Below are 26,294 nucleotides of genomic sequence, written 5' to 3' on the forward strand. Positions count from 1 at the left end.
ACAGCTCTAAAATGGCCAGTTACGATAAATAAAGAACATAGGTCTGTTTTGTACAAACAGCGTGTTGGATATGATGAATACTTTCTAAGAATTTGTCAGAGTTCTGGTGCCCACCAAGAAGAAATCAAAGGGACGTGTCTTGGATAAAACAATCTTGTAAATGTGTGAAACTATTGAATTCCTAAGCAGTTTCACAAAACTGCAAGCAATTAACCCAAGCTTTAACATGTAAAATTATTTCTGAACGGACACAGTCACCGGGAGAAATACGACTGCAAGCCATGCAGAAGGGAGTCGTATGGTCCTTGGCACCGTGACCGCGATAGCTTCCCTGTGGAAGACTGGACATTTTTTTGTGGTAGCAAATAAAGAAAACCTATTTCGAGAAACAGCGCCTCGCTGCTTCTCCGACGCCAAGAGTACAGTGGCAACAGAGCGCTGTCCAGTCCGACTACTTGATACGAAAACGGACAGAGATCGTCTCGTCAGAAGAATGTGAAGAAACACGCTCGGAAAAAATGACGCAGTACTATGTTCGTAAAAGTAAGAACATCCACCACAAATCAGCGATGTTCGAAACTGTCCCGTCTTCAGTGTTTTCCATACGTTCATTTTTCGGCGACTTTGCAGAGAAACTCCTCATTCCTTATCTTTTCAGTGCACTTAATTTTCGATTTCCGTCCTTAGCACCACATCTCAGACGTTCAGTTCCGTTTTCTCTGGTTTTTCATGATTCATTGTCAATATAACACTGTTATCCAAAAGTTACAAAAAATTTCTTCCTCAAATGAAGGCCTATTTATGATATTACTGGAGTTCTATTAGCCAGGAACGCCCTCTTTACCTGCCCTAGTCCATCTTTTATCTCCTCCTCGCGTCGTCCGTCATGTGTGATTTTGCTTCCAAACTACACTCCTGGAAATTGAAATAAGAACACCGTGAATTCATTGTCCCAGGAAGGGGAAACTTTATTGACACATTCCTGGGGTCAGATACATCACATGATCACACTGACAGAACCACAGGCACATAGACACAGGCAACAGAGCATGCACAATGTCGGCACTAGTACAGTGTATATCCACCTTTCGCAGCAATGCAGGCTGCTATTCTCCCATGGAGACGATCGTAGAGATGCTGGATGTAGACCTGTGGAACGGCTTGCCATGCCATTTCCACCTGGCGCCTCAGTTGGACCAGCGTTCGTGCTGGACGTGCAGACCGCGTGAGACGACGCTTCATCCAGTCCCAAACATGCTCAATGGGGGACAGATCCGGAGATCTTGCTGGCCAGGGTAGTTGACTTACACCTTCTAGAGCACGTTGGGTGGCACGGGATACATGCGGACGTGCATTGTCCTGTTGGAACAGCAAGTTCCCTTGCCAGTCTAGGAATGGTAGAACGATGGGTTCGATGACGGTTTGGATGTACCGTGCACTATTCAGTGTCCCCTCGACGATCACCAGTGGTGTACGGCCAGTGTAGGAGATCGCTCCCCACACCATGATGCCGGGTGTTGGCCCTGTGTGCCTCGGTCGTATGCAGTCCTGATTGTGGCGCTCACCTGCACGGCGCCAAACACGCATACGACCATCATTGGCACCAAGGCAGAAGCGACTCTCATCGCTGAAGACGACACGTCTCCATTCGTCCCTCCATTCACGCCTGTCGCGACACCACTGGAGGCGGGCTGCACGATGTTGGGGCGTGAGCGGAAGACGGCCTAACGGTGTTCGGGACCGTAGCCCAGCTTCATGGAGACGGTTGCGAATGGTCCTCGCCGATACCCCAGGAGCAACAGTGTCCCTAATTTGCTGGGAAGTGGCGGTGCGGTCCCCTACGGCACTGCGTAGGATCCTACGGTCTTGGCGTGCATCCGTGCGTCGCTGCGGTCCGGTCCCAGGTCGACGGGCACGTGCACCTTCCGCCGACCACTGGCGACAACATCGATGTACTGTGGAGACCTCACGCCCCACGTGTTGAGCAATTCGGCGGTACGTCCACCCGGCCTCCCGCATGCCCACTATACGCCCTCGCTCAAAGTCCGTCAACTGCACATACGGTTCACGTCCACGCTGTCGCGGCATGCTACCAGTGTTAAAGACTGCGATGGAGCTCCGTATGCCACGGCAAACTGGCTGACACTGACGGCGGCGGTGCACAAATGCTGCGCAGCTAGCGCCATTCGACGGCCAACACCGCGGGTCCTGGTGTGTCCGCTGTGCCGTGCGTGTGATCATTGCTTGTACAGCCCTCTCGCAGTGTCCGGAGCAAGTATGGTGGGTCTGACACACCGGCGTCAATGTGTTCTTTTTTCCATTTCCAGGAGTGTAGATGTGTTCCTTCAATTCGCCCACTTCGTTTTCAGCAATTTAGTACTAACTTTATAGCTAATCTCGTTTCTGATACTCCTCTTTACTATCGTCCATATTGTGTACTCATTAATTATATTGTTCTTTCCATTCAGCAGGTTCTGTAATTTTCTTCGCTTCCATTGAGGACAGCAAATATCATTATTGATATTCTTTCACCCTGAATTTTGATCCCACTTTTGAATCTTTCCTGTACTTCGGTCATTGCAACTTCGACATATGGTTTGAACAGTAGAGGTAATAGACTGAAACCTTGTCTTACACTCTTTTTAATCCGAGCCCTTTGTTTTTTGTCTTCCATTCTTTTTGTTCAGTCTTGGTAGTTGTAACACACTATCTGATCAAAAGTATCCCGACACTTGATACTGGATGAGGGCTTGGTCTCTGCTGGGGCATCTTAATGAGACGTCTGAAAGCCTGTGGAGGAATTCAGCCCATTCACACTCAAGAGCCGAAAGCAGACAGGAAAATAATGTTGGCAGCTGGGGTCTGGAGCGAAGTCGACGTTGTCAGCGATCCGAAAGTGTGATCCACTGAGTTCGGATAGAGACTGTTGCCAGGTCAGTCCATTTCAAGATTGTTATTGTCCACAAACTATTGCCTCACAGATGCTGCTTCATGATAGGTTGCGTTGGCATGTTAATACCAACAGACATCGTCTCCGATCTGTTCCTCTACTGTACGCAGTACATAAGCTGTGAAATGTGTTTGTACTCTTCCGCATTTAGTCTTTTTTTATCTCAGTTAGGTGATCGCACCTTAAATACTTCTCTGTTGACACTACACATAACGGTATATCAGGTCCGCAGCTCGTGGTCGTGCGGTAGCGTTCTCGCTTCCCACGCCCGGGTTCCCGGGTTCGATTCCCGACGGGGCCAGGGATTTTCTCCGCCTCGTGATGACTGGGTGTTGTGTGATGTCCTTAGGTTAGTTAGGTTTAACTAGTTCTAAGTTCTAGGGGACTGATGACTATAGATGTTAAGTCCCATAGTGCTCAGAGCCATTTGAACGGTATATCACGTTCCTCTTGCCAAACCCAACCTTTCCGTTGTATTTTCGTAGGGTATAGCGTGATTTGTTACTCCAAATCGCTCGTTTCCAGTCATCTCCCGTCCAGTGACGTCACTCTTTAAACACTACTGGCCGTTAAAATTGCTACAACACGAAGATGACGTGCTAAAGACGCGAAATTTAGCCGACAGGAAGAAGATACTCTGATATGCAAATGATTAGCTTTTCAGAGCATTCACACACGGTTGGCGCCGGTGGCGACACCTACAATGTGCTGACATGAGGAAAGTTTCCAACTGATTTCTCATACACAAACAGCAGTTGACCGGCGTTGCCTGGTGACACATTGTTGTGATGCCTCGTGTAAGGAGGAGAAATGCGTACCATCACGTTCCCGACTTTGATAAAGGTCGGATTGTAGCCTATCGCTATTGCAGTTTATCGTATCGCGACGTTGCTGCTCTCGTTGGTCGAGATCCAATGATTGTTAGCAGAATATGGAATCGGTGGGTTCAGGAGGGTAATACGGAACGCCGTGCTGGATCCCAACGGCCTCGTATCACTATCAGTCGAGATGACAGGCATCTTATCCGCATGGCTGTAACGGATCGTGCAGCCACGTCTCGATCCCTGAGTCAACACATGGGGACGTTTGCAAGGAAACCAACCATCTGCAAACACCGTTCGACGACGTTTGCAGCAGCATGGACTATCAGCTCGGAGACCATGGTTGCGGTTACCCTTGACGCTGCATCACAGACAGGAGCGCCTGCGATGGTGTACTCAACGACGAACCTGGGTGCACGAATGGCGGAACGTCATTTTTCGGATGAATCGAGGTTCTGTTTACAGCATCGTGATGGTCGCATCCGTGTTTGGCGGCATCGCGGTGAACGCACATTGGAAACATTTATTCGTCATCGCCGTACTGGCGTATCTCCCGGCGTGATGTTCTAAGTCGCTGAAGTTTCCTGATAGGCCCATTCTACTGTCTCTTTTTCTCTTCTGACGATACAATACCCTCGCCTCCTTTTACACTAGCGGGTTCTCCTGTCGTGACATTCGGTGGTTAATTCCGCTTTACTTAGGGGTGTCTCGATATTTTTGATCAGATAGTGTATTGTTTATTTACCCGCCTTTCCATATAGCTTACCCCCATTTTCGTGAGAATTTCCTGTATCTCGCACCATATTTCACTGTCGAGTGCTTTTTTAGTCTATAAACGAGTCTTTATTTTCCTTAAGTTTTCAGTCCCAACGTCAGGAAAGCTTCTCTGTTGCTTTTACCCTTTATGAAGCCAAACTATCGTCTAACACATGTTTAATTTTATTTACCATATTCTATACATAATTCTTGTCAGCAACTTCGATGCATGCGTTGTTAACCTGATTGTGCGATAGTTCCTGACTTATCTTCTGTTTCTATACTCAGAATCATATGAATGATATTTTTCCGAAAGTCAGATGGCATGTCTGCAGTCTCGAGGATTTTACAGCTAACTTTAATAGCTTCCCCAATGACTTTAGAGATTCTATAGGAATGTTACATCTCCCTTCTGCCTTGGTTGATCGCGTGTCTTCCAAATCTAGCTTGAACTCTGACCATAATTCTAGATACCCTACGTCTTCCATAACGACTTACATTTCTTCTTATGTCACATTATCGCATCAGTCCTCCCCCTCGTAAAACCTTCATGCAGTCTTTCCATCTAACTGCCCACTCCTCTACGTTTAACAGCGCAATTCCCAGTGCACTCTTAACATTGTCGCATTTTATTTTCAATTCACGTTGCTCTGACTGTTCTAAATGCTGAGTCAAGCCTTCCGAAGAGAATTTACTTTTCGATTTCTTCTTATTTTTTCTATCGGTATTTCATTTTGTCTCCTCCACACTCCCGATTTATTTATTTCCTAAGTGACTTACACTGACGAGCCAAAACATTATGACTACTGCCCAACGAGAGGTTGTATGCTGCTTGGTAGGGCTGAGGGCACGTGACGCGGTAAGAGAAGCGTATGAGCGGAGCAGAGACAAATGGGGAATCATTCTAGAGCTATTAAGTTCAGCAAATGCGGAAATCCGCAGACTTGAGCAACTTCGACAACAGACCCAAAGCTTGGGAGCGAGAATCTCGGAAGCGGCGAAGTTGTTCGGCTGTTCGAGTGCTACTGCAAAGTGGGTGATGTTCATTTCTTACATATTCCGTCCTCACAACCATATTCGACATATCAAGACGCTTCATTCAAACCCAAACTCGATAAGGTAGAGTCAATTTTGTATGAATTCATGTAAGCGATGTGCAAATCTAATAAGTGCGCACTGAGCTTGAAAAAGCCGAGGCTGGCGTACACAACATGACGGCCACAGGAATTTTCGTTCTAAAGAGGCAATCAGCCCGCTGGGAGGCCCATCCCTCCAGAGGGGTGAGTCAACACACACCTACTTCAGCTGGAGTGACCGCCCAGAGAGAGAACAGCTTTTGCCAGAGCGAAGGGAAACGACCCCCGTGTTCGACTTAAAAGCAAATTCCGCTACATTGTGTGGGAGCGCCCAGAAGACGCTTTTTTTGACGGATCGACTGTGTAGTTCCAGAGTTCTCACAGGAGGACAGTATATGCCTAATGGAGATGCTACATATTTCCACATTGGTCGACTTAAATGAAACGTCATTCTCCCGTTTAAAAGAGCAATGCTGATTGGGGGAGTATTTCTGACACAAAGAGCCAGCGGAGTGAGGGAAGACAGCGAATGATATACCCTTGCACTTTTTCAAGAAAAAGGGGTCGTTCCGTTGTCGCTCTTGGATCAGGAACATGTAATGAGAGCGAGTGCGCTCGTACATGTATTCAAAGAGTGAAGAACAAAGTCTCACCTCAGTACTTCGCTGGGAGAGCACCTCTGTCGTTAGCGAATCGGAGTGATACTCTATATTGAGTTGCTCATGATTAAGCGTTGTTCACTGTGTTGGCCGCCACACTTATTGTGCGGTGTGTACATGGACAGAGTACTAGTTTAGCACCTGCGAGCGAATATTGAGTGGTATCGTGGTGGACTGGTTATCTGACCGGTGTACCATGCCAATAGTTAGAGTAGGGGTGGATAAGAGTCCTTGACTTCATCAAGGCGTAGGGAGAGTTTGATTGGCGAAGGTCAACCCAGACAGAAAGAGATAGTTGTGTTATTTGTCAGCAGCGAACGGCGCAGGCAGCAGTCTTCGCAGCTCATGGTATTGTGTGCTACAGCGTATGCGAGCCCCATCTTTCCTCCCTAACAGTACACCCCATTACATTTCTCACATGACAGCCTTGACTGTACCTATAAAAGTTATTCATGTTGTGTAGTTGTGGCTCTCAGCCATTCTGCAGAGTAAATAACATTCTTAAAGAAAAGGGAGAAAAGAACCTTTCCATACTTTGTAAAATAATAGCATTCCTATCCATAAGAAGCAATCTACTGTTCCGAAAAGAACCCAGGAATTTATTAATTTATAAGAAAAAGTCTCACTTGGTTTCTCAGAATTTTTTTGGAATAAATAATATTTTTCGTTTGTTTAATGTTTTTCTTACACTAACTAACAATACTGCAGTACCCAAGTATACCACTAGTTACGTAAGAGTACAGAATATTTTTGTGTCTTTTCCTTACAGCGTACAACTCCAGAAGATATTTGTTGCTGAATGTTTTCCAATCAGTTCTTGTTGGTACATTAGGAGCGTCTGTCTGACTTCTGTAGTAGTGTAAGGTGGAACTTGTTTCTTGCTGGATCCAAAGGGTACTTGTTGGATCAATCCATTTAGCAACTTGACAAAAATAAAACCCACACACTCACAGTATTCATTATCGCAGCATCCACAGCCCTGTAACCTACAAACGCACTTCATTTCAGATTGACTCTTCCGGACGGTTCTGTTAAACTTCACTCCACTTTTCCTCATTACTACATTGTGATCCGAGTCTATATCTGCTTCTAGGTATGCTTTACAATCCAACATCGGATTTCGGTATCTCTGTCTGACCAAAAAAGTGAGATCTACATGGAAACTTTCTTTGTCTGCAGGCCTTTTCCAAGTATACCTTCTTCTTGAATAGTGTATGCGCTATTACAGGTCGAAATTTATTGCAAAACTCAATTAGACTTTCTCCTCTCTCATTTCTATTACTAATCCCTTAGCGCCCTTTAACTTGCTCTTCTATTCGTTCTCCTACTACCTCATTCCTATCCCCCTATCGTTATTAGATTATCACCTTCTTTTACATAGTGAAATACTCGTTCAACATCTTCACAGCTTTTCTGTATCTCTTCATCTTCTGCTTGTGATGCCAGCACCTGTACCTCAACTGTTGTTGCTGGCGATGATTTGCCGTCAGTTCTGGCAAGAAGAATCTTATCACTGAACTGTTGACAGTAACTCACTCTGTCCTACGTTCCTACTCATAACGATTCCTACTCCTGTTACACCACTTTCTTCTTTGTTCGTCTGACTACAAATCATTGCCTTCTTTCCATTTCACTTTACGTTCCCCACCATGTCTAGAATGAGTCTTTGTATTTACATTTTCAGAGTTTCTAGCTTCCCTGCCATGTAAAAATTTTCAAACTTCGACTTGTAGGAAGTTACCCTTTCGTCTCATATTTACTCCCCTTAATAAGAATGGATAGGTGATGTCAGCCGGACATTTATCTGAGAGTTATATGTACAAATTCCACTAAATCGACAGTGTTAATTTCGGCTAGACATTTCCACCTTCAGATACTTTCACAGGTAGTTTAAACGGCATGAAACGTATGCAGAGCACAAATCAGGATTTTAACCTCTAATCACTTCAGGGGATGTGATGAGCTACTTCTCTGTTTAATGAAATGTACATTAAGCTTCAGTTATACAGCCATCTTACAAATAGCCTGCGTTACTTTTATAAATCAAAAAGAGGGAGAATTGCTGGAAAGAAAAGATAATATGCAAGATACTTAGCACCACGATTAAATAAAAAATAGACAAAGGGAATCGTTATGCAAATTGCAGGTTGAAACGATTATACCGTCCCCAGTCAAAAAATTTAGAGTCTGGTTTAATAAATATAAATAGAGAAACGTTAAAAGGCTGGTTTTAATGCTTCAGGTGTCTTACACAATCTCCCTGCACTCACCGTGTGAAACTGCAAGACTTTGACATGTCCAACTCGTGCATCACATTCGCACCTCCTTCGGTCTTGAAGAGCCGTCAGAGATCCATTCTATCTTTTTCAAAAAATTCTCGAGAATATCTTGGACACTTGACTTAGAGGTAATCATTCGTTGCTTTATTTCTATTTCTGACACAACACACCATGATCGCCTATCCATTACTTAACACCGCCTGCTCACAACTGACTCGTCTAACGTAGAGCTGTCTTTTACAGTTGTTTGTTCAATATGCCACTATAGCTACTGCGCTGACGTCGCTTATACGGCTAGAATAAAAGCAGTCTTGGTACTTTTAGGGCAGATTGTGTATATGGAGCCAGTACCATCCACACAGATTTCAGCACATTTATGTTACCTTGTAAATGAGCAGGACAGATCAGATAGTTCAACTATTGTAGCGCGCTGTAACTCCAGCCTAGTGACAACACTGACTAGCATTTATTTTCTGGACTGAGACGCAGAAACTGGGTGACAGGTAAAACTCTGTTAAGCTGATTGTGCGATAATTCTCACACTTTTCGACTCTTGCAGTCTTCGGAGTACTTTTTCCAAAAGTAACAAGGTATATCGTCAGACTCGTACATTCTAGACACCGATTGAATAACCTTTTTGTTGCCCTTTCGCCACAATGATTTTACAAATTCCGATGGAATCTTATCTATTCCTTCCGCCTTATTTGATGTTAAGTTTTTCAAAGCTCTTTTAAATTCTGATTCTACTACTGCATCCCCTATTTCTTCTATAACGACTCCTCTTTCTCCTTCTATCGGATCAGAGAAATTTTCCCCCTCATAGAGGCCTTCAGTGTACTAATTCCACTTATCCGCTCTATCCTCTGCATTTAACAGTGGAATCCCATTGCACTCATATTGTTACCACTCTTACTTTTAGTTTCAGTGCTTTGACCTTCCTACATGCTAAGTCAGTCCTACCGACAATCATTTGTTTTCGGTTTCTTCACACTTTTCATGCAGCCATTTCGTCTTAGCTTCCCTGCACTTCCTGTTTATTTCATTCCACAGTGACTTGTATTTCTGTATTCCTGAATTTTTCTGAACATTTTTGTACTTCCTTCTTTCATCGATCAATTGAAGTATTTCTTCTGTTACCCACGGTTTCTTCGCAGATACCTTCTTTCCACCTATTTTTTTCTTTCCAATTTCTGTGACTGCCCTTTTTAAAGATGTCCATTCCTCTTCAACTGTACTGCCTATTTAAATATTCCTTATTGTGGTATCTACAGCCTTAGAGAACTTCAACCATATCTCTTCATTCCTTGGTACTTCCTCACCCCACTTATTTGCGTTTTGATTTTTCCTGACTAATATCTTGAACTTCAGCCTACTCTTCATCACTACTATATTGTGATCTGAGTATATCTGCTCCTGGGTACGCCTGAAAATCCAGTATCTGATTTCGGATCCTCTGTCCTACCATGATCTCTCAGGCTCTTCAAAGCATTCCTCTTTCTCTTGTGATTCTTGAATAGAGTACCCGCTATTACTAGTTGAATGTATTACAGAACTCAGTTAATCTTCCCTCTCTGTCAATCCTAGTACCAAGGCTATATTCTCCCGTAACCCTTTCTTCTACTCCTTCCCACATAACTGAATTCCAGTCCCCTATGACAATTACATTTGCAACTCCCGTTACCTACTGAATTACTCGTTCAACTTCCTCATATACTTTCTCTGTCTCCTCATCTTCAGCTAGCGACGTCGGGGTTTATACCTGAACTACCATTTTCGGTGTTGGTTTGCTGTCTATTCTGATGAGGACAACCCTATCACTTAACTGTTCACCCTAACACACTCTCGCCCCCACCTTCCTGTTCATAATTGATCCTACTCACGCTATACCGTCTTCTACTGCTGTTGATATTACCCTATACTCTTCTGACCAGAAATACTTGTTTTCTTTCCATTTAACTTCACTGATAGCCACTATATCTAGACTGAGCCTTAGAATTTCCCTTTTCAATTTTTTAGCTTTCCTATCACGTTCGAGCTTCTGATATTCCACGCCGCGTCTCGTAGAACATTATCCTTTCGCTAGTTATTCAATCTCTTTCTCATGGTCACGTCTGCCTTGACAGTCCCCCTCTGGGGGGAGGCATTAAAGTCACATTAACGTGTATCCACAGCTTATGTGCTCTGTAACTGAAAAAGTGTCATGATGATCTCTCCATTGGCAATAGATTCCAGAGTAGTCTCCATTCGGATCTCCGGGAGTTTACTTCCAAGTCTAAGGTGACTATAAGAAAAAGACTGAATAACCAAGGAAAGGGTAACGTCCTGTGTGTCGAGGAGTGGAATGTCCGGACTCTGAACATGGCAGCGAAGCTAAAAAATCTGAAAATGGAAATGCTAAAGCTCCATCTAGATATAATGAAGGCCAGTGAAGTGAAACGAAAAGAAGACAAGGATTTCTGGTCAATCTATTATAGTTTAATATCAACAGCAGCGGAAATTTGCATAACGGGAGTAGGATTAGTTATAAACAGGAAAGTAGGGCAGAGAGTGAGTTACTGTAAACAGTTCAGTGACAGTGCTATTCTCATCAGAATCGACAGCAAACCAACACCTACAACAGTCGTTCAAGTATACATCACGACGAGCCAAGCAGAAGATGATAAGATAGAAAAAGTATATGAGAATGTTTAACGGGAAGTTCAGTACGAAAATCTAAGAGACTAATTGAGTGCTGCAATTCATTTCAGATGGCAACAGCGAATACTCTATTCAAGAATCACAAGAGAAGAGGTGTACTTGGAAAAGGATAGGAGACACAGGAAGATTCCAGTTATATTGAATCATGGTCAGGCAGAGATTCCGAAATCTGATATTGGACTGTGAGGCGTACCCAGATCACAATATAGTAATGACGAAGAGTAGATCGAAGTGTAACGGACTACTGAGGAATGATCAGTGCCAAAGAAATGGGATACAGAAGTACTAAGGAATGAAGAAATACGCTTGAAGTTCTCTGAGACTATAGATACTATGATAATGAATAGCTCAGAAGGCAGGTAAGCCGAAGTTGGATGGACATCTTAAAAGACTCCTATCCTCTTGTCTCTCTTCATTATGTTTCTTAGTCTATGCCAGTGTGTGTTATGTGCACACATTTCGATTAAAATGTCTTCTTTGTTCAATGATTCAATTAAAGGGGGCGGCCCGATACAAATAATCAGTTAATTCATAATGATAAGAAGAATATTTCATATCACACTCCAATACGGTCTACATACTATGATTTCAATCATTTTTAAACACTGGCTGACTAGTTACAATGAGAATGGAATTACTCTCTTCAGGAAATCGGGAACACGGTGGAAAAGGTGAGATTTCAGATTATTACGCGAAACACAATGGATAATTACTTTTGCACAATTAATTTTATCGGAAAATTTATCATTTCTCTAAACATAGGACAAGAGCAAAATCATGACAAACTTGTAATAGTGAGAGCTGAATGAACGCTTTTGTCTATTGTTGAGGGCACCCAGTTTATTAAATTAGTGGTCTCTTTGTTATTAACCAAATTTCCAAATGTGTATGAATTCCTAAGGGACCAAATTGCTGAGGTCATCGGTCCCTAGACTTACACAGTACTTAAACTAACTTATCCTAAGGACAACACGTACACCCATGCCCGAGGGAGGACTCGAACCTCCGCGGGAGAGGCCGCGCAGTCCGTAACATGGCGCCTCAAACCTCGCGGCAGCTCCGAGCGCCCTCTCTTCGTTATTCTGTGCTCAGTAGAGGGGGAAGGAATTATATCGCTAGCATAATGAACCATGTGCTGGAACGTCATCTTTAGTTCCTATTTCATATTCATTAGTTTTTAGCAATCCTTGCAACCAGGGAATTGGGCATCAATAATATCACTTTGAACCACAATACGAAATCAAATGGCAGAAAACTGGGGTAGGCAGAACGAACATGGACGCACATGCACAAAGAAAATTAAATTAATGTATCCTAGAAATTTCTTCATACGATTACATTTAATCTCATCAAGAGCGTGCTATTCTCTGTTGACTGTGCAGTCATCTCCTTTCATAGGCAGACGCAAGTCATTAAGTTCACTCACCTAAATTATTTACACCCCGTTGGATAATAAGTTCCTCACACGATTCACACACAAGTAAACCCGACTTAGCTATCCTCAAGTACGATCTGTAAACTCATCGATTGTGCAGTTCGTCACCACGTGAATGATCGAAACCAATGGCATAATTTATTACTCGTCACGTTGATCGTCTTGGATTTTCATCTATGCCAAACTTCACACGCTTTTCCTATTCATTAAACTAAGTTAGGACGTAACGTTCCGGACTCCCGCAGGAAATCCATGTAAGGTAGTACAGAGACAAACACCGACCGTATATATTCATGAAATTTCAACAAATAACTTCACACGCCTTGAGCACTAAATATTTCACACTTAACACACGCATGACCTGTTTGATTTCACACGATACGACTATCTTCCGCATTGTTCATTACCTGCTTCGGTGAAGCCTACATCACAAAGGAAAATAGACCGAAATTACTCAGAACACTAAACGTTAACTTTATTAATGAAGTTAAATGAATTGCAAAGCTATTCTTATTCATGTGTGCTTATGGCACCGAAAGATTACGTTGAAACTAATGAATGGAGTGAGTCTGCAGGCTTTCATCTGAAAGCAAAGTTCTGTCCGTAAAACTGACTATCAAAATTACTACAAAAAGTTGTCGTAACGTTATTCTAACTATAAGTCGCCTGAAAGAGAACGGATTAGTCACATATATTAGATCATACTTCATCCCAGAAATAATATCTGCTTTCCAAGACGGACACCTTCATAGGTTCCGTGTGATCTCTCCGAAGTGCATCATGAATTCAATCAAACGGCAACGACACAATGATCGCCCAGCTCTTCTTTCTGTAGTGGAGGGGGAACCTGTTGCCAATCCCCGTTTTCCCGGACCAAACAGGTGCATCTTTGCTGACTGTACTCTAACATTTAAGTTGACACCAGATATTCAATAAACTACCTGTCTCTGAATTAATACATCTAGAAAACGAACTTCCATTTATCAGATCCAAATAATGCGTAGCCGCACAGTAGAATACTTAAAAGGAAGTGTATTATGGAGTTCAATAAATAAACACAGGTTGTCCATTTCTTCACTATAGTCTGAAGGTCTTGCCTTAATCAGTTTATCAAATGAAAATTACTTCTTTATGAAATCAGCCACTTAATATCACATAAAATTATAATGAGGAGGGAACAATCTGTTCCCTCCTAACCTCTAAAAAGGACAGTCACGGGAGATGGAAACAAAAACGTCGGTACAAGGAAGGTAACCGCGAAGAAATCATGGATAACAGAAGAAATCCTTCAGTTGATCAACGAAAGCAGGAAGTACAAAAATGTGCACGGGAATTCAGGATACTATTAACAGTGCAATGGGAATCCCCTTTTAAATGCAGAGGAGAGAGCAAATAGGTGGAAAGAGCACACTGAAGGCCTCTATGAGGGTCAGAACTCGTCTGATGACTTGATAGAAGAAGAAACAGAAGTCGACAGGAAAGAGATAGGAGATCCAGTATCATAATTTGAATTTAAAAGAGTGTTGAAGATCTAAGATCAAATCAGACAGAAGGAATGGGTAACATTGCATTGGAATTTCTAAAATCATTGTCGGAAGTGGGAACAAAACTATTATTGACGTTGGTGAGTAGAATTTATGAGACTGTCGCCATGCCATTAGAATTTCGGAAGAACAAAAAAAAAGTGTTCGATAGTGTAAAGTGTTTCAAGACGTTCTTAATTCTGAGAAAAACAGGGGTAAGCTATAGCGAAAGGTGGGTAATATACAAGAACGAAGAGGAAACAACAAGAAAGACAAAGAACGAAATGCTCGGATTGAAAAGAGTGTAAGGGACGGTTGTAGTCTTTCGCCCTTACTTTTCAATTTATACACCGACGAAACGGTAACAGAAATAAAACAAAGGTTCAAGAGTGGTATTAAAATTCAGGGTGAAAGGATATCAATGACAAGGTTCGCCGATGCCATTATTCTCAGAGAAAGTGAAGAAGTATTACAGATATATTGAATGGAATGAACAGTCTAATGAGTACAGAATATGGATTGAGGGTAAAACGAAGAAAGACGAATGTGTTGAGAAGTTGCAGAAATGAGAACAACGAGAAACTTAACATCTGGATTGATGATCACGAAGTAGAAAAAATTAAGAAATATTGATACCTAGGCAGCAAAATATCCATGACGAACGGAGCAAGGAGGACATAAAAAGTAAACTAGCACTGGAAAAAAGGGCTTTTCTGGCCAAGAGAAGTCTACTAGTATCAAACATAGACTTCAGGAAGTAATGTCTGAGGATGTACGTTTACAATCCAGCATTGTACGGCAGTGAGACGTGGATTGTGAGAAAACCGGAACAGAAGAGATTCGAAGCATTTAAGGTGAAGTGCAACAAAAGAATGAAGAAAATTAGGTGGATTGATGAGGTAAGGCACGAGGAGGTTCTTCAAATGATCGGCGGAGAAAGGGATAGGTGAAAAAGTCTGACAAGGAGGAGGGACAGGATGATAGAATATCGCGTAAGACAACTTCCATAGTACTAGAAGAAAATGTAGAGGGTAAAAACTGGAGAGGGAGACAGAGATCGGAATACACGCAGGAAATAATTGAGGATGCAGGCTGCAAATGCTACTCTAAGATGAAAAGTTTGGCATTGGATAGGAACTGGTGGAGGGCCTCATCAAAATGAAACCAGTCAAAATATTGATGACTCAGAAAAAGTAGTCACTCAGAACTCTCATCACCTCCACCACTGGTGAGTGTAGCGGCTGTTTGGTCCGTTGTCGGTTGACAGGGTTGATGCCTTCTCCGTAGATCCTACATTCCATTTTAAGGAAAAATTAGTTTGGCCCCTTTGGGTACTGTGCGCTGCAGAAGATGCCAGTTTGTGCTCAACATATAGCAGAAACACAAGTGATGTGGTGGCATCAGATTCGGAAAGGCAAGTTGATAGCCCTTCGCAGCTGAGTGTAACCTAACTCCCTGGTATTTCGGTGATGACCTGAAGTGATAGAGTAGTCTAGCGACACGTGCTGTCCAGGGGTACCAGGATCGAAGCTATTCCTAGGCCTCTATACCTGGACTGCGTTAGTGATGGGATGATGTACATCTTCTACCTTTCCAGTCTTCTTTATTTTCTCGTCTCACAATCAGTTACCACTGTTAATTTAGTACCTTTCCTACGACTCATTTAGTATAAGTTTCAGGGTTTTCATGAAACCCTGTAAAAAGTAATAGTTCTATGGTGTAAATGAGAAATTAACTGTGAATTATTATGTGGAAATCGAAGACCTGTTGTGCAGTCTAGCTGACAGAGAAAAATTATACCAATAAATAAGGAAATATGGTTGCCATAGTTTAGATAAATGAACAGTGTGAAACAACAGCCAGAGAGAGAGAGAGAGAGAGAGAGAGTGAGTGAGTGAGAGTAGCAGGTGTCAGTACTGACGTCGTGCAGGGCCTGTCGAACGCCTTGGCCGCGCATCCAGGCTGGGCCGTCGCACTTGAGGCTCTCAGCGTGCAGGGGTCGCTCCGAGTCCTGATGGAACAGAGCCTCGGACAACACGTCCACCGCGTCCTGCATCAGCGCCTCACCCGTCTGCAACACACCACCACTCCTGCACTCTTGCGTAACTGAGTAGAGGCAGAATCATTTCTCTTGCTACACAGTGTGTTCTCAACGCTAACAAACGAGTAACTAGTTCTAGCTGAAACACAATAAGCCTCAGTTTACCCTCTCAAAATATATTTTTTATGTATTAACTACAGCCGGCCGTAGTGGCCGTGCGGTTCTAGGCGCTAGAGTCTGGAGCCGGGCGACCGCTGCGGTCGCAGGTTCGAATCCTGCCTAGGGCATGGATGTGTGTGATATCCTTAGGTTAGTTAGGTTTAATTAGTTCTAAGTTCTAGGGGACTGATGACCTCAGAAGTTAAGTCCCATAGTGTTCAGAGCCATTTGAACCACTTTTTTGTATTAACTACATCTCAAAGCTTCACCACGCTTTCACCTGCTCCTCGTATTTGCGACAGACTACAGCAAGCAGAAGGTCATAAATTTGCTCGTGCTTATGGAAAAACTATCTTCAACTGGAATCTGGCACTAAAAAGATCAACTTCTTTAAAAAGAAATCAGAATATTTATCATTATTTATGTGCTGTTTTTTTTCCTTTATTGAATTTCGAGTCCCCCCGAAGGGGGCAGGCTGGCATCAGCTTAGTACGCCGCTCTTCAGCCTGCACAATTTGTTTTAAAAAATGAAGATAGTAAATAATAAAAGCAGGTGATAAAATCGGTGACTTAAATGTTAAAATGGCGGCAAATTGTGGAACTTAAATCATAAAATAATGGACACGGTGACAGTCTGGTTTCTGTTTGCAAGTGATATAAAAATCACACCCACTGACAGCATGATTTTTGTTCGCAACACAACGCACAACACTGAACACTCAATTGAACACTGCACTAAAAAGTTGGCACAAATATGATACGCCACAGTCGAGGGCAGACAGGGGGAAGCTGGACAGATGATGGGAAAGAAAAGGGGGGTGAGGAGAGGAGAAACGAAGTGGGGGGGGGGGGAAGGAGCCGACAGAGGACGAGGACTCATAAGAGGTGGGGGGGGGGGGGCTTGCAGGTGCGAGAGGGAATGGGGAAAGGCAGAGGAGGGGAATGCAAAAGGACTCGGGGGGAGGCGGGAGGAAGGAAGCTGAGAGAGGGTAGGTGGGGAAAAAACAGGATGGGTGGGGGGGAAGAGGGAGCCCGGGGAAAGGACAGAGGAAAGGAGGGGGAGATGAGGATCAGAGTTGACAGGAGGGATAAATGGAGGGAGAGAGGGCATCATCTGGGACGGGAAGTTGACAGAAGCCACCTTGGGAAAGGAGATGAAGGGTGCAGAGATAAGGGTTGGAGGGACACAACAGTGAAGGTGCAGCAGAGGCCGGGGGTTGGAGAGGAGAGGAGCAACCAGGGGATGAGGTGGATCAAGGTAGCGGGAGGTGTAGAGTATGTGGATATGTTCGAGGAATAGGAGCAGATGAGGGAAAGGAATCAGGTCATAGAGGATCCGCATGGGGAATGGGAGGGGTATACTGAAGGCGAGGCGAACTGCATGCCACTCAAGGATCTGGAGGGACTTAAGAATTTGGGGGGATTACGTGCCATAGAAGACATATAATTTTGATGAGAAAAATTTGTCAGTTGATGTGACTAAGTCTTGTGGCTGACCTAAGATTTAAGGAAATAAAAGAAAGAGGCAGGAGCTCTGATGAGAGGAAGAAGCTTAGAGGTGTGAGTTCTATTGAACTATGTGAGTTTAGTAAACTTACAGTATATGCCTAATGAAATTGTGTCGGGAATTTGTCTTCAGAGTGTGTGAATGGATCGAGTTAGGGCGATGCGTTGAAATCAGAGCTGCACAGCGCCAGGGTTGAGGACAAAACACAGCTTGATGAGGTTTTGAGTGCTACGTTTATGACAGCTATTAGAAACATATTTGGTGTGTGGGGCGCAAATGACAACGACCGGGAGTAAATGCGCGAATTTAAGTTGGATCATTGGTGGGCTTGTTACTAGAAGTTACTGAATGCATTTGATTTTGCCCCCTGCACTCTACTTTCTTGGTTGCACATACTAGCTTAACATGGCTAATATGTTGCACTGTTTACACTTGAAGACTCCATTGGTCATCCTCGTTGTGGTTCGTACGCTGATGGCAGATTATGCTTGGGGCCTGAAGATGATTCTTTTCCGAGTCGAAATTGGAACCACGTTTTGAATAAACGTCGTTTGAATTACAGTACAGCTGTTGGTTTCAATTTTCGCTATTCGAGTACATATGCTGGAGGCCAGCGCCTGCGCTATGGTGTAAGCGGATGGCAGTCGTGCGGAAACTCGGCAGAGGCCATACATGGTGCGACAGTCGAGATTAGCTGACTGGCAGTCTGGGAATGGAGGTGTTGGGGTCAGGAAGAGGCCGCTGTGCGGAGAGGAAGCAGAGGCTGTAACTTAATGAACAAACAGTTTCACCGAATAGATTTATATATACAAAATTTCAACAGCCGGCCAGAGTGGCCAAGCGGCTTTAGGCGCTCCAGTCTGGAACTGCGCGACCGCTACGGTCGCAGGTTCGAATCCTGCCTCGGGCATGGATGTGTGTAATGTCCTTAGGTTACTTAGGTTTAAGTAGTTCTAGGGGACTGATAACCTCAGATGTTAAGTCCCATAGTGCTCAGAGCCATTTGAACCATTTTGAACAAAATTTCAACAGTTTTTTAACCGAATAATTTTGGTCCTGCGTGTAAAATTGTCTAATTTGATGTGATGTGTTGGATCATTTTGCAACTTTATATATCTTGTATATTCTATCTTCATGTAGCAATTGTTAAAAAATTGTTGGAGATTTGTCGTAAGTTCATATGGGACCAAACTGCTGAGATCATCGGTACCTAGGCTTATACACCACTTAATCTAACTTAAACTAATTTCAGCTAAGGGCAGCACACACAACGATGCCCAGCGGAGGACTCGAACCTCCGACGGATGGAGCCGCGCGAACAGTGGCAAGGTGCTTCAGACCGCACAGTTATCCTGCACGACGCAAAATCGTAATTTACATATATGAATGCATGTCCCAAATAATTATAAATATAATCTTAGAAATAACAAAAGACAGGTAATGTAGGCTAGTTGACCTGTCAATTCCATGTTTACACTAGTTATGACAAACGTTGTCAAGGAATGTCACTCCTTAAGAATTCATAGCAATAATATACATGACAACCTTATATGTTACAGAACAGATTTCATATCCTATCGCGTCACTCCTATAGAGGCAAATAATGTGAGGAGACATATGTTACTGCTACTAATTGCAGTTGTCGTTTTGTAGAAATCGTGTACATGCAGTTGGTTTCCTTTCCCTCTGTATCAGATGCTACTAATGATGGATTATTAACCCGAAAATCAATTTGGCAAATAAACCATTCTAATGCAGCTAAAGGTGTATACAAGATGCCTTTTATATCTGAAAGCTGCGTAGCACCAAGCGTTCAAGATCTGCAATAGTACGAGAGTGAGTCAAATGAAAACCTTAAATAATTTTTTAAATATTAGTTATTGTGCAGAAGTGGTGCAAAGCTGTATCACTTTTCAACATAATCTCCCCCACCCTCAATTCAAGGCCTCCAGCGCTTACAAGGTGCATAAATTCTTTTAGAAAAAAATTCTTTAGGTAGTCCGCGCAACCACTCATGCACCGCGTGGCGTACCTCTTCATCAGAACGGAACTTCTTTCCTCCCATTGCGTCTTTGAGTGGTCCAAACGTATGGAAATCACTTGGGGCAAGGTCTCGTGAGAACGGCGGATGAGGAAGACACTCAAAATGCAGATCTGTTCAAAAATGGCTCTGAGCACTATGGGACTTAACATCTGTGGTCATCAGTCCCCTAGAACTTAGATTTACTTAAACCTAACTAACCTAAGGACATCACACACACCCATGCCCGAGGCAGGATTCGAACCTGCGATCGTAGTGCAGGTCTGTGATTGTTGCAACTGTTGTACAGCCAGTGTGGGGCCTTGCATTGTCATGTTGCAAAACAACACCTGCTGACAGCAATCCACGTCGCTTTGATTTGATTGCAGCCCGCAGATGATTTTTTAGGGAACCTCTGTATGATGCACTGGCGACAGTGGTCCCTCTGGGCATGTAATGCTCCAAAATGACGCCTTTTTTGGCCCAAAAGAGAGTCAGCATAACCTTCCCTGCTGATGGTTCTGTTGGAAACTTCTTTGCTTTTGGTGATGAGGAAGGGTGGCATTCCTTGCTCGCTCTCTTCGTTTCCGGTTGGTGGAAGTGAACACAGGTTTCATCCACAGTAACGATTCTCGTTCAAAGCGCTGAAGAAGTTCTTCACAAGCATCAACACGTCGTTCACGCATTTCAGGAGTCAGCTGCTGTGGCACCCATCTTGCAGACATTTTGTGAAACTGGAGCACATCATGCACAACGTTGTGTGCTGACCCATGACTAATCCCTAAACATGCTGCAATGTCATTCAGTGTCACTCGGCGGTTTTCCTTTACTATGGCTTCAACTGCTGCAATGTTCTGTGGAGTCAGAACTCGTTGTGCCTGACCTGGACGAGGAGTATCTTCCACTGAAGTCACACCATTTGCCAACTTCCTACTCCATTCGTAGACTTGCTGCTGTGACAAACGTCTATCACCGTACTGAACCTTCATCCGTCGATGAATTTCAATAGGATTCACGCCTTCACTACGGACAACAGAACGCTGTTCTTCCCTGGTGCAAGTCGCTAGTGGGGCGGCTATCTTTATACTGATACTGCGACGGTATGTGTGCATCTGCACTATGCTGCCCCCTACAGGCCATTCTGCCCGCTGTTTGTAGCACGCTTACCAACTTACAGGATAACGAAGCGAAATTTCGATTTGTTATTACAAACGTCTCAGAAATGATATCGACAGGAAGTGCAAAATGGCTAAGCAGGGATGGCTAGAGGACAAATGTAAGGATGTAGAGGCTTATCTCACTAGGTGTAAGATAGACACTGCCTACAGGAAAATTAAAGATACCTTTGGAGATAAGAGAACCACTTGTATGAATATCAGGAGCTCAGATGGAAACCCAGTTCTAAGCAAAGAAGGGAAAGCAGAAAGGTGGAAGGAGTATATAGAGGGCCTATACAAGGACGATGTACTTGAGGACAATATTATGGAAAAGGAAGAGCATGTAGATGAAGATGAAATGGGAGATATGATACTGCGTGAAGAGTCTGACAGAGCACTGAAAGACCTGAGTCGAAACAAGGCCCCCGGAGTAGACAACATTCCATTAGAACTACTGACAACCTTGGGAGAGCCGGTCCTGACAAAACTCTACCATCTGGTGAGCAAGATGTATGAGACAGGTGAAATACCCACAGACTTCAAGAAGAATATAATAATTCCAATCCCAAAGAAAGCAGGTGTTGACATGTGAAAATTACCGAACTATCAGTTTAATAAGTCACAGCTGCAAAATACTAACGCGAATTCTTTACAGACGAATGGAAAAACTGATAAAAGCCGACCTCGGGGAAGATCAGTTTGTATTCCGTAGAAATGTTGGAACACGTGAGGCAATACTGACCCTACGACTTATCTTAGAAGAAAGATTAAGGAAAGGCAAACCTACATTTCTAGCATTTGTAGACTTAGAGAAAGCTTTTGACAATGTTGATTGGAATACTCTCTTTCAAATTCTGAAGGTGGCAGGGGTAAAATACAGGAAGCGAAAGGCTATTTACAATTTGTACAGAAACCAGATGGCAGTTATAAGAGTCGAGGGGTATGAAAGGGAAGCAGTGGTTGGGAAGGGAGTGAGACAGGGTTGTAGCCTATCCCCGATGTTATTCAATCTGTATATTGAGCAAGCAATAAAGGAAACAACAGAAAAGTTCGGACAAGGTATTAAAATCCATGGAGAAGAAATAAAAGCTTTGAGGTTCGCCGATGACATTGTAATTGTGTTAGAGACAGCAAAGGACTTGGAAGAGCGGTTGAACGGAATGGACAGTGTCTTGAAAGGAGGATACAAGACGAACATCAACAAAAGCAAAACGAGAATAATAGAATGTAGTCGAATTAAGTCGGGTGATGCTGAGGGAATTAGATTAGGAAATGACACACTTAAAGTAGTAAAGGAGTTTTGCTATTTGGGGAGCAAAATAACTGATGATGGTCGAAGTAGAGAGGATATAAAATGTAGACTGGCAATGGCAAGGAAAGCGTTTCTTAAGAAGAGAAATTTGTTAACATCGAGTATTGATTTAAGTGTCAGGAAGTCGTTTCTGAAAGTATTTGTATGGAATGTAGCCATGTATGGATGTGAAACGTGGACGATAAATAGCTTAGACAAGAAAAGAATAAAAGCTTTCGAAATGTGGTGCTACAGAAGAATGCTGAAGATGGGTTGATCACATAACTAATGAGGAGGTACTGAATAGAATTGGGGAGAAGAGAAGTTTGTGGCACAACTTGACTAGAAGAAGGGATCGGTTGGTAGGACATGTTCTGAGACATCGAGGGATCATTAATTTAGTATTGGAGGGCAGCGTGGATGGTAAAAATCGTGGAGGGAGACCAAGAGATGAATACACACTGAGCAGATTCAGAAGGATGTAGGTTGCAGTAGGTACTGGGAGATGAAGAAGCTTGCACAGGATAGAGTAGCATGGAGAGCTGCATCAAACCAGTCTCAGGACTGAAGACCACAACAACAACAACAACAACAACAACATTACAAATTTAAAGTTTTCATTTGACTCACCTTCGTGTTTAACTTCCTTTCGACGACCAGTTCATTAGAGACGGAGCAAAACCCCGGACTGGAGAAGGACGAGGAAGAAAATCGGCTGCTCCCTTTCAATGGAAATATCCCCGCATTTTGTGAATTGAGTGACACCAACGGCGTATAACGATGTAAAAAAATTTGCTCCTAGGTAGTGAGCTGCATATAATTATTTTGAATGGTGAGGTTGTAATGGTTCTTTATTTACGTCACCATTACGGCACTCCAACCCCAGTTCTCGATACCAGTAATATCGTACTACTTTTCTGCGAAGTAACAGACATATTTTTGTGACAATATTCAAATTTGGTTTTATTAATGTATAGGTACTCCGATGTATCGATATATTACAGCGATATGGTTCTTGTGTGTATTTTTTTTCTGTGAGACTGTCATAACCTTTGACTTACTTGTAACCGTTTTGGCGCGAATGCGCACAGAGCAGTCTGTTTCACTTTGCAGAAGTTAAATTGTTATTTCGCTTTGTGAAAGAACAGTCAAGCCTTCTGTTTGGTGTAAGCGGAAATTAAATATATGAAGATTGATACTGAAACACGTATGTAACGCAGCAGCGATGGCGAGGCATTGTAGCATCTGTGACCAGAGTATGCGCTTGACCGCGCGAGTGTTGCGAGCGGTTCTCAGTCAGTAGTAGTCGTTGCTCAGTCTGTTAGTAGCTGTAGGCCAGTGCAGTACAGTAGTCTTTGCGAGTTAGTTGTCGCTAAGTAGCAGCCCAGTGCGGTTGTGTGATGTAAGCGGTCGGCGACAATGGTCAAGATGAGGAATAAGGTATACTGTTAATTAATATAATCATTAGATAATGAAAAATTTTATTTATTGTAATTATTCTCCAACAAGTCTCCCAATAATAATTTTTTATTTCAAAAGCATTTTTTTAAAAGTTTAATTTTTTTGAACTAAAGATCTCGTTGCACTTCCCATTTCATTCCATTTCTTTTGAAGAAAAATTTCACTAGAATCAAAAAAAAAGAGAATATTATTATTTGCAATGCAGTTCCTCCAAGCGGTGCGCAACAACAAGAGCAGATATGTGACATCCATTTATTCTGAGGTAAGACTTTAATTCTGATTGTTTTACACAGGGCCAAAGACCGATGTTTCGGTTTAATTGAATTTTCTTGTCACTGAATGGACTTTAATTTTGAAGGATTTATATTTGAGTCAGATTGCGTATTTTCACATTTTTGTTGCCATTGTCAGTACATTTCATTGTGGGCAGGTTACGCTTAGAGTCATGTCCATCCCCATTTCTAATTAGTATCGTCTTTTCTTTCTTTTAAAATTTTTGTAGGGAGGTTACACTTGGCTCCCATTTCTATTAAGTATTACTATATTTTCTCTTTATAAATTGCGGTGGGGAGGTTACACTTGGCGACACCCAGTCCAGGATCGTATTTCGTTGAGAGTCTTTTGAGCGACAGTCAGATATCTGCTCTTATTTGCTTAGATAATTAGGATTTGGCGCAACGCTTTTAATAATATTGTGACTTTCTCTCTACAGGTCAACGGCAATTTGTTGCTTTGTTGTATTTGTGTGTTGCTTTTGCATTGTGCTTATTTGCTTTGTGAAAAATTTTGACTATTGTAAAAATGCCGCGAAAGACTGTGAATAGTGTATCGCGAGGTATTTTGAATGAAATTACCGACTCAAACAGCGTGACCGATAGTAATTATGACACGCAGTGTGATGATGACAATCCTGCGTTCACTAACAATCAGTGCAATACAACCACTAATGATGACTTTTACCTTAATGATGAACAAACGAACTCAATTGTCTCGCGTGTTAACTTGACGACAATTGATGACGCGGAGCGGTCTATAGTAATGAGCGCTGCCGAGCTTAACACACCCGATTTAGAAAATCTAAGTAATGTACAGACAAATTTGTCTAGTGAAAATGAACAATGTACTGAAAGTAGGACGGATTTATTTAATTCCGAAATAGTGAATGAGAGTGTACATTTAACAGGGAAAGCCTTTTGTGAACCAAAGAATGACCAAATGGTCACACAAAACGCGACAATTGCAAATACACCGTCAAATAGCACAGAGAATATAGTAGGCAATGTTACTGAGGATGAAATTAGAGTATTGGTACAACAAATGGGTAATGTTACTGAGGATCAAGTTATCGCATTTTTACTACAACTCAGTGAAGAACTAAATAAAATGTTCAAACAACAGAACGAAATTTTCGACAATCATTTCAAACAACTTAATGAAAAACTTGATGAACAGCACAAAGAATTTGTAGAATGGAACAAAGAATTTTCTGAAAGTCTTAAACAGCAGAACGAAAAACACGACAACGTTAACGAACAGAACAAACAAGTTAGGGAAGAGATTACAGCTGTTACCGTGCAATGTCGGGACAATAAAGTACATTTACGTGAGGATACTGAGGCTTGTGCTAAAAACAGTAATAAAGAAGTTGGCACTGTTGCACAAAAATTAAATAGTACACATGTAAGCACAACAGAATTACATAAAGACGAAGTTAAAGCAGTCACTGAACAATGTTCAGCAAACGCAACAGTGATACACGAAATTAATGCAGTCACTGAAGAATGCCCTAAAAACGCAGTACAGATTCGCGACAAAATTAACTTAGAGTCAGTGGAAGTTTCACACACTCCGAATACGGAAGATGACGAGAAATTTGCACGACACAACAACCAGATTGATGAAAGTATTAAAGTAACAGAATTAACAATTATTTCAGTCACCAATACGTCACAGAATCCGCAACGTTGCGAGCATTTGTCTGACTCACGCAGCGTGTATAATGTGAACAATTTACAGAGACTACGCGAATTAAAATCCGAAAAGCCACGCGACTTAAAATCTGAAAAGCTACGCAACTTGAAATCCGAAATGACACAGACGAACAGATTCACACACAAACCTGAACGTGTTATCAAACTGAGTGACGAGAACGTAGATTTCGAGCAATTTGCATTTGTAAGCAAATGTAAAGAATTTAATAATGACAGAACACAGATACACGATTTGCAGTGTATACGACAATTTATCTTTGTACATTCACCGCTATTGCCTGTAATGCAGAAGCTAGCTTTGAACCAGATGCGACAATTTATTTTTGTATTTACAACAGCATTGCCTATAATGCAGAAACTGGAATTAGCACGGATACAACAATTTGCCTTTGGAATTTTTCCGCTATTGCTCGCAACGCAAAAGCTAAAATTTATTTGCAGTGCGTAATTGACCTCAGGGGATTCATTACG

General features: G+C 42.6%; 1 protein-coding gene across 1 annotated transcript in view; it reads right to left on the reverse strand.

Annotated features, from left to right (window-relative positions):
- The window catches only part of LOC126456136 (glutamate receptor ionotropic, kainate 2-like), a 293,829-nt gene that overhangs the window by 94,401 nt on the left and 173,134 nt on the right, over positions 1-26,294 (reverse strand). The window contains exon 8 of the mRNA XM_050091890.1: positions 16,118-16,267. Coding sequence (XP_049947847.1) covers positions 16,118-16,267 — 150 coding nt within the window. The remainder of the gene's footprint in view (positions 1-16,117; positions 16,268-26,294) is intronic.

The sequence above is a fragment of the Schistocerca serialis genome, chromosome 2, assembly GCF_023864345.2.
Source record: "Schistocerca serialis cubense isolate TAMUIC-IGC-003099 chromosome 2, iqSchSeri2.2, whole genome shotgun sequence".
NCBI classification, from domain to species: domain Eukaryota; kingdom Metazoa; phylum Arthropoda; class Insecta; order Orthoptera; family Acrididae; genus Schistocerca; species Schistocerca serialis.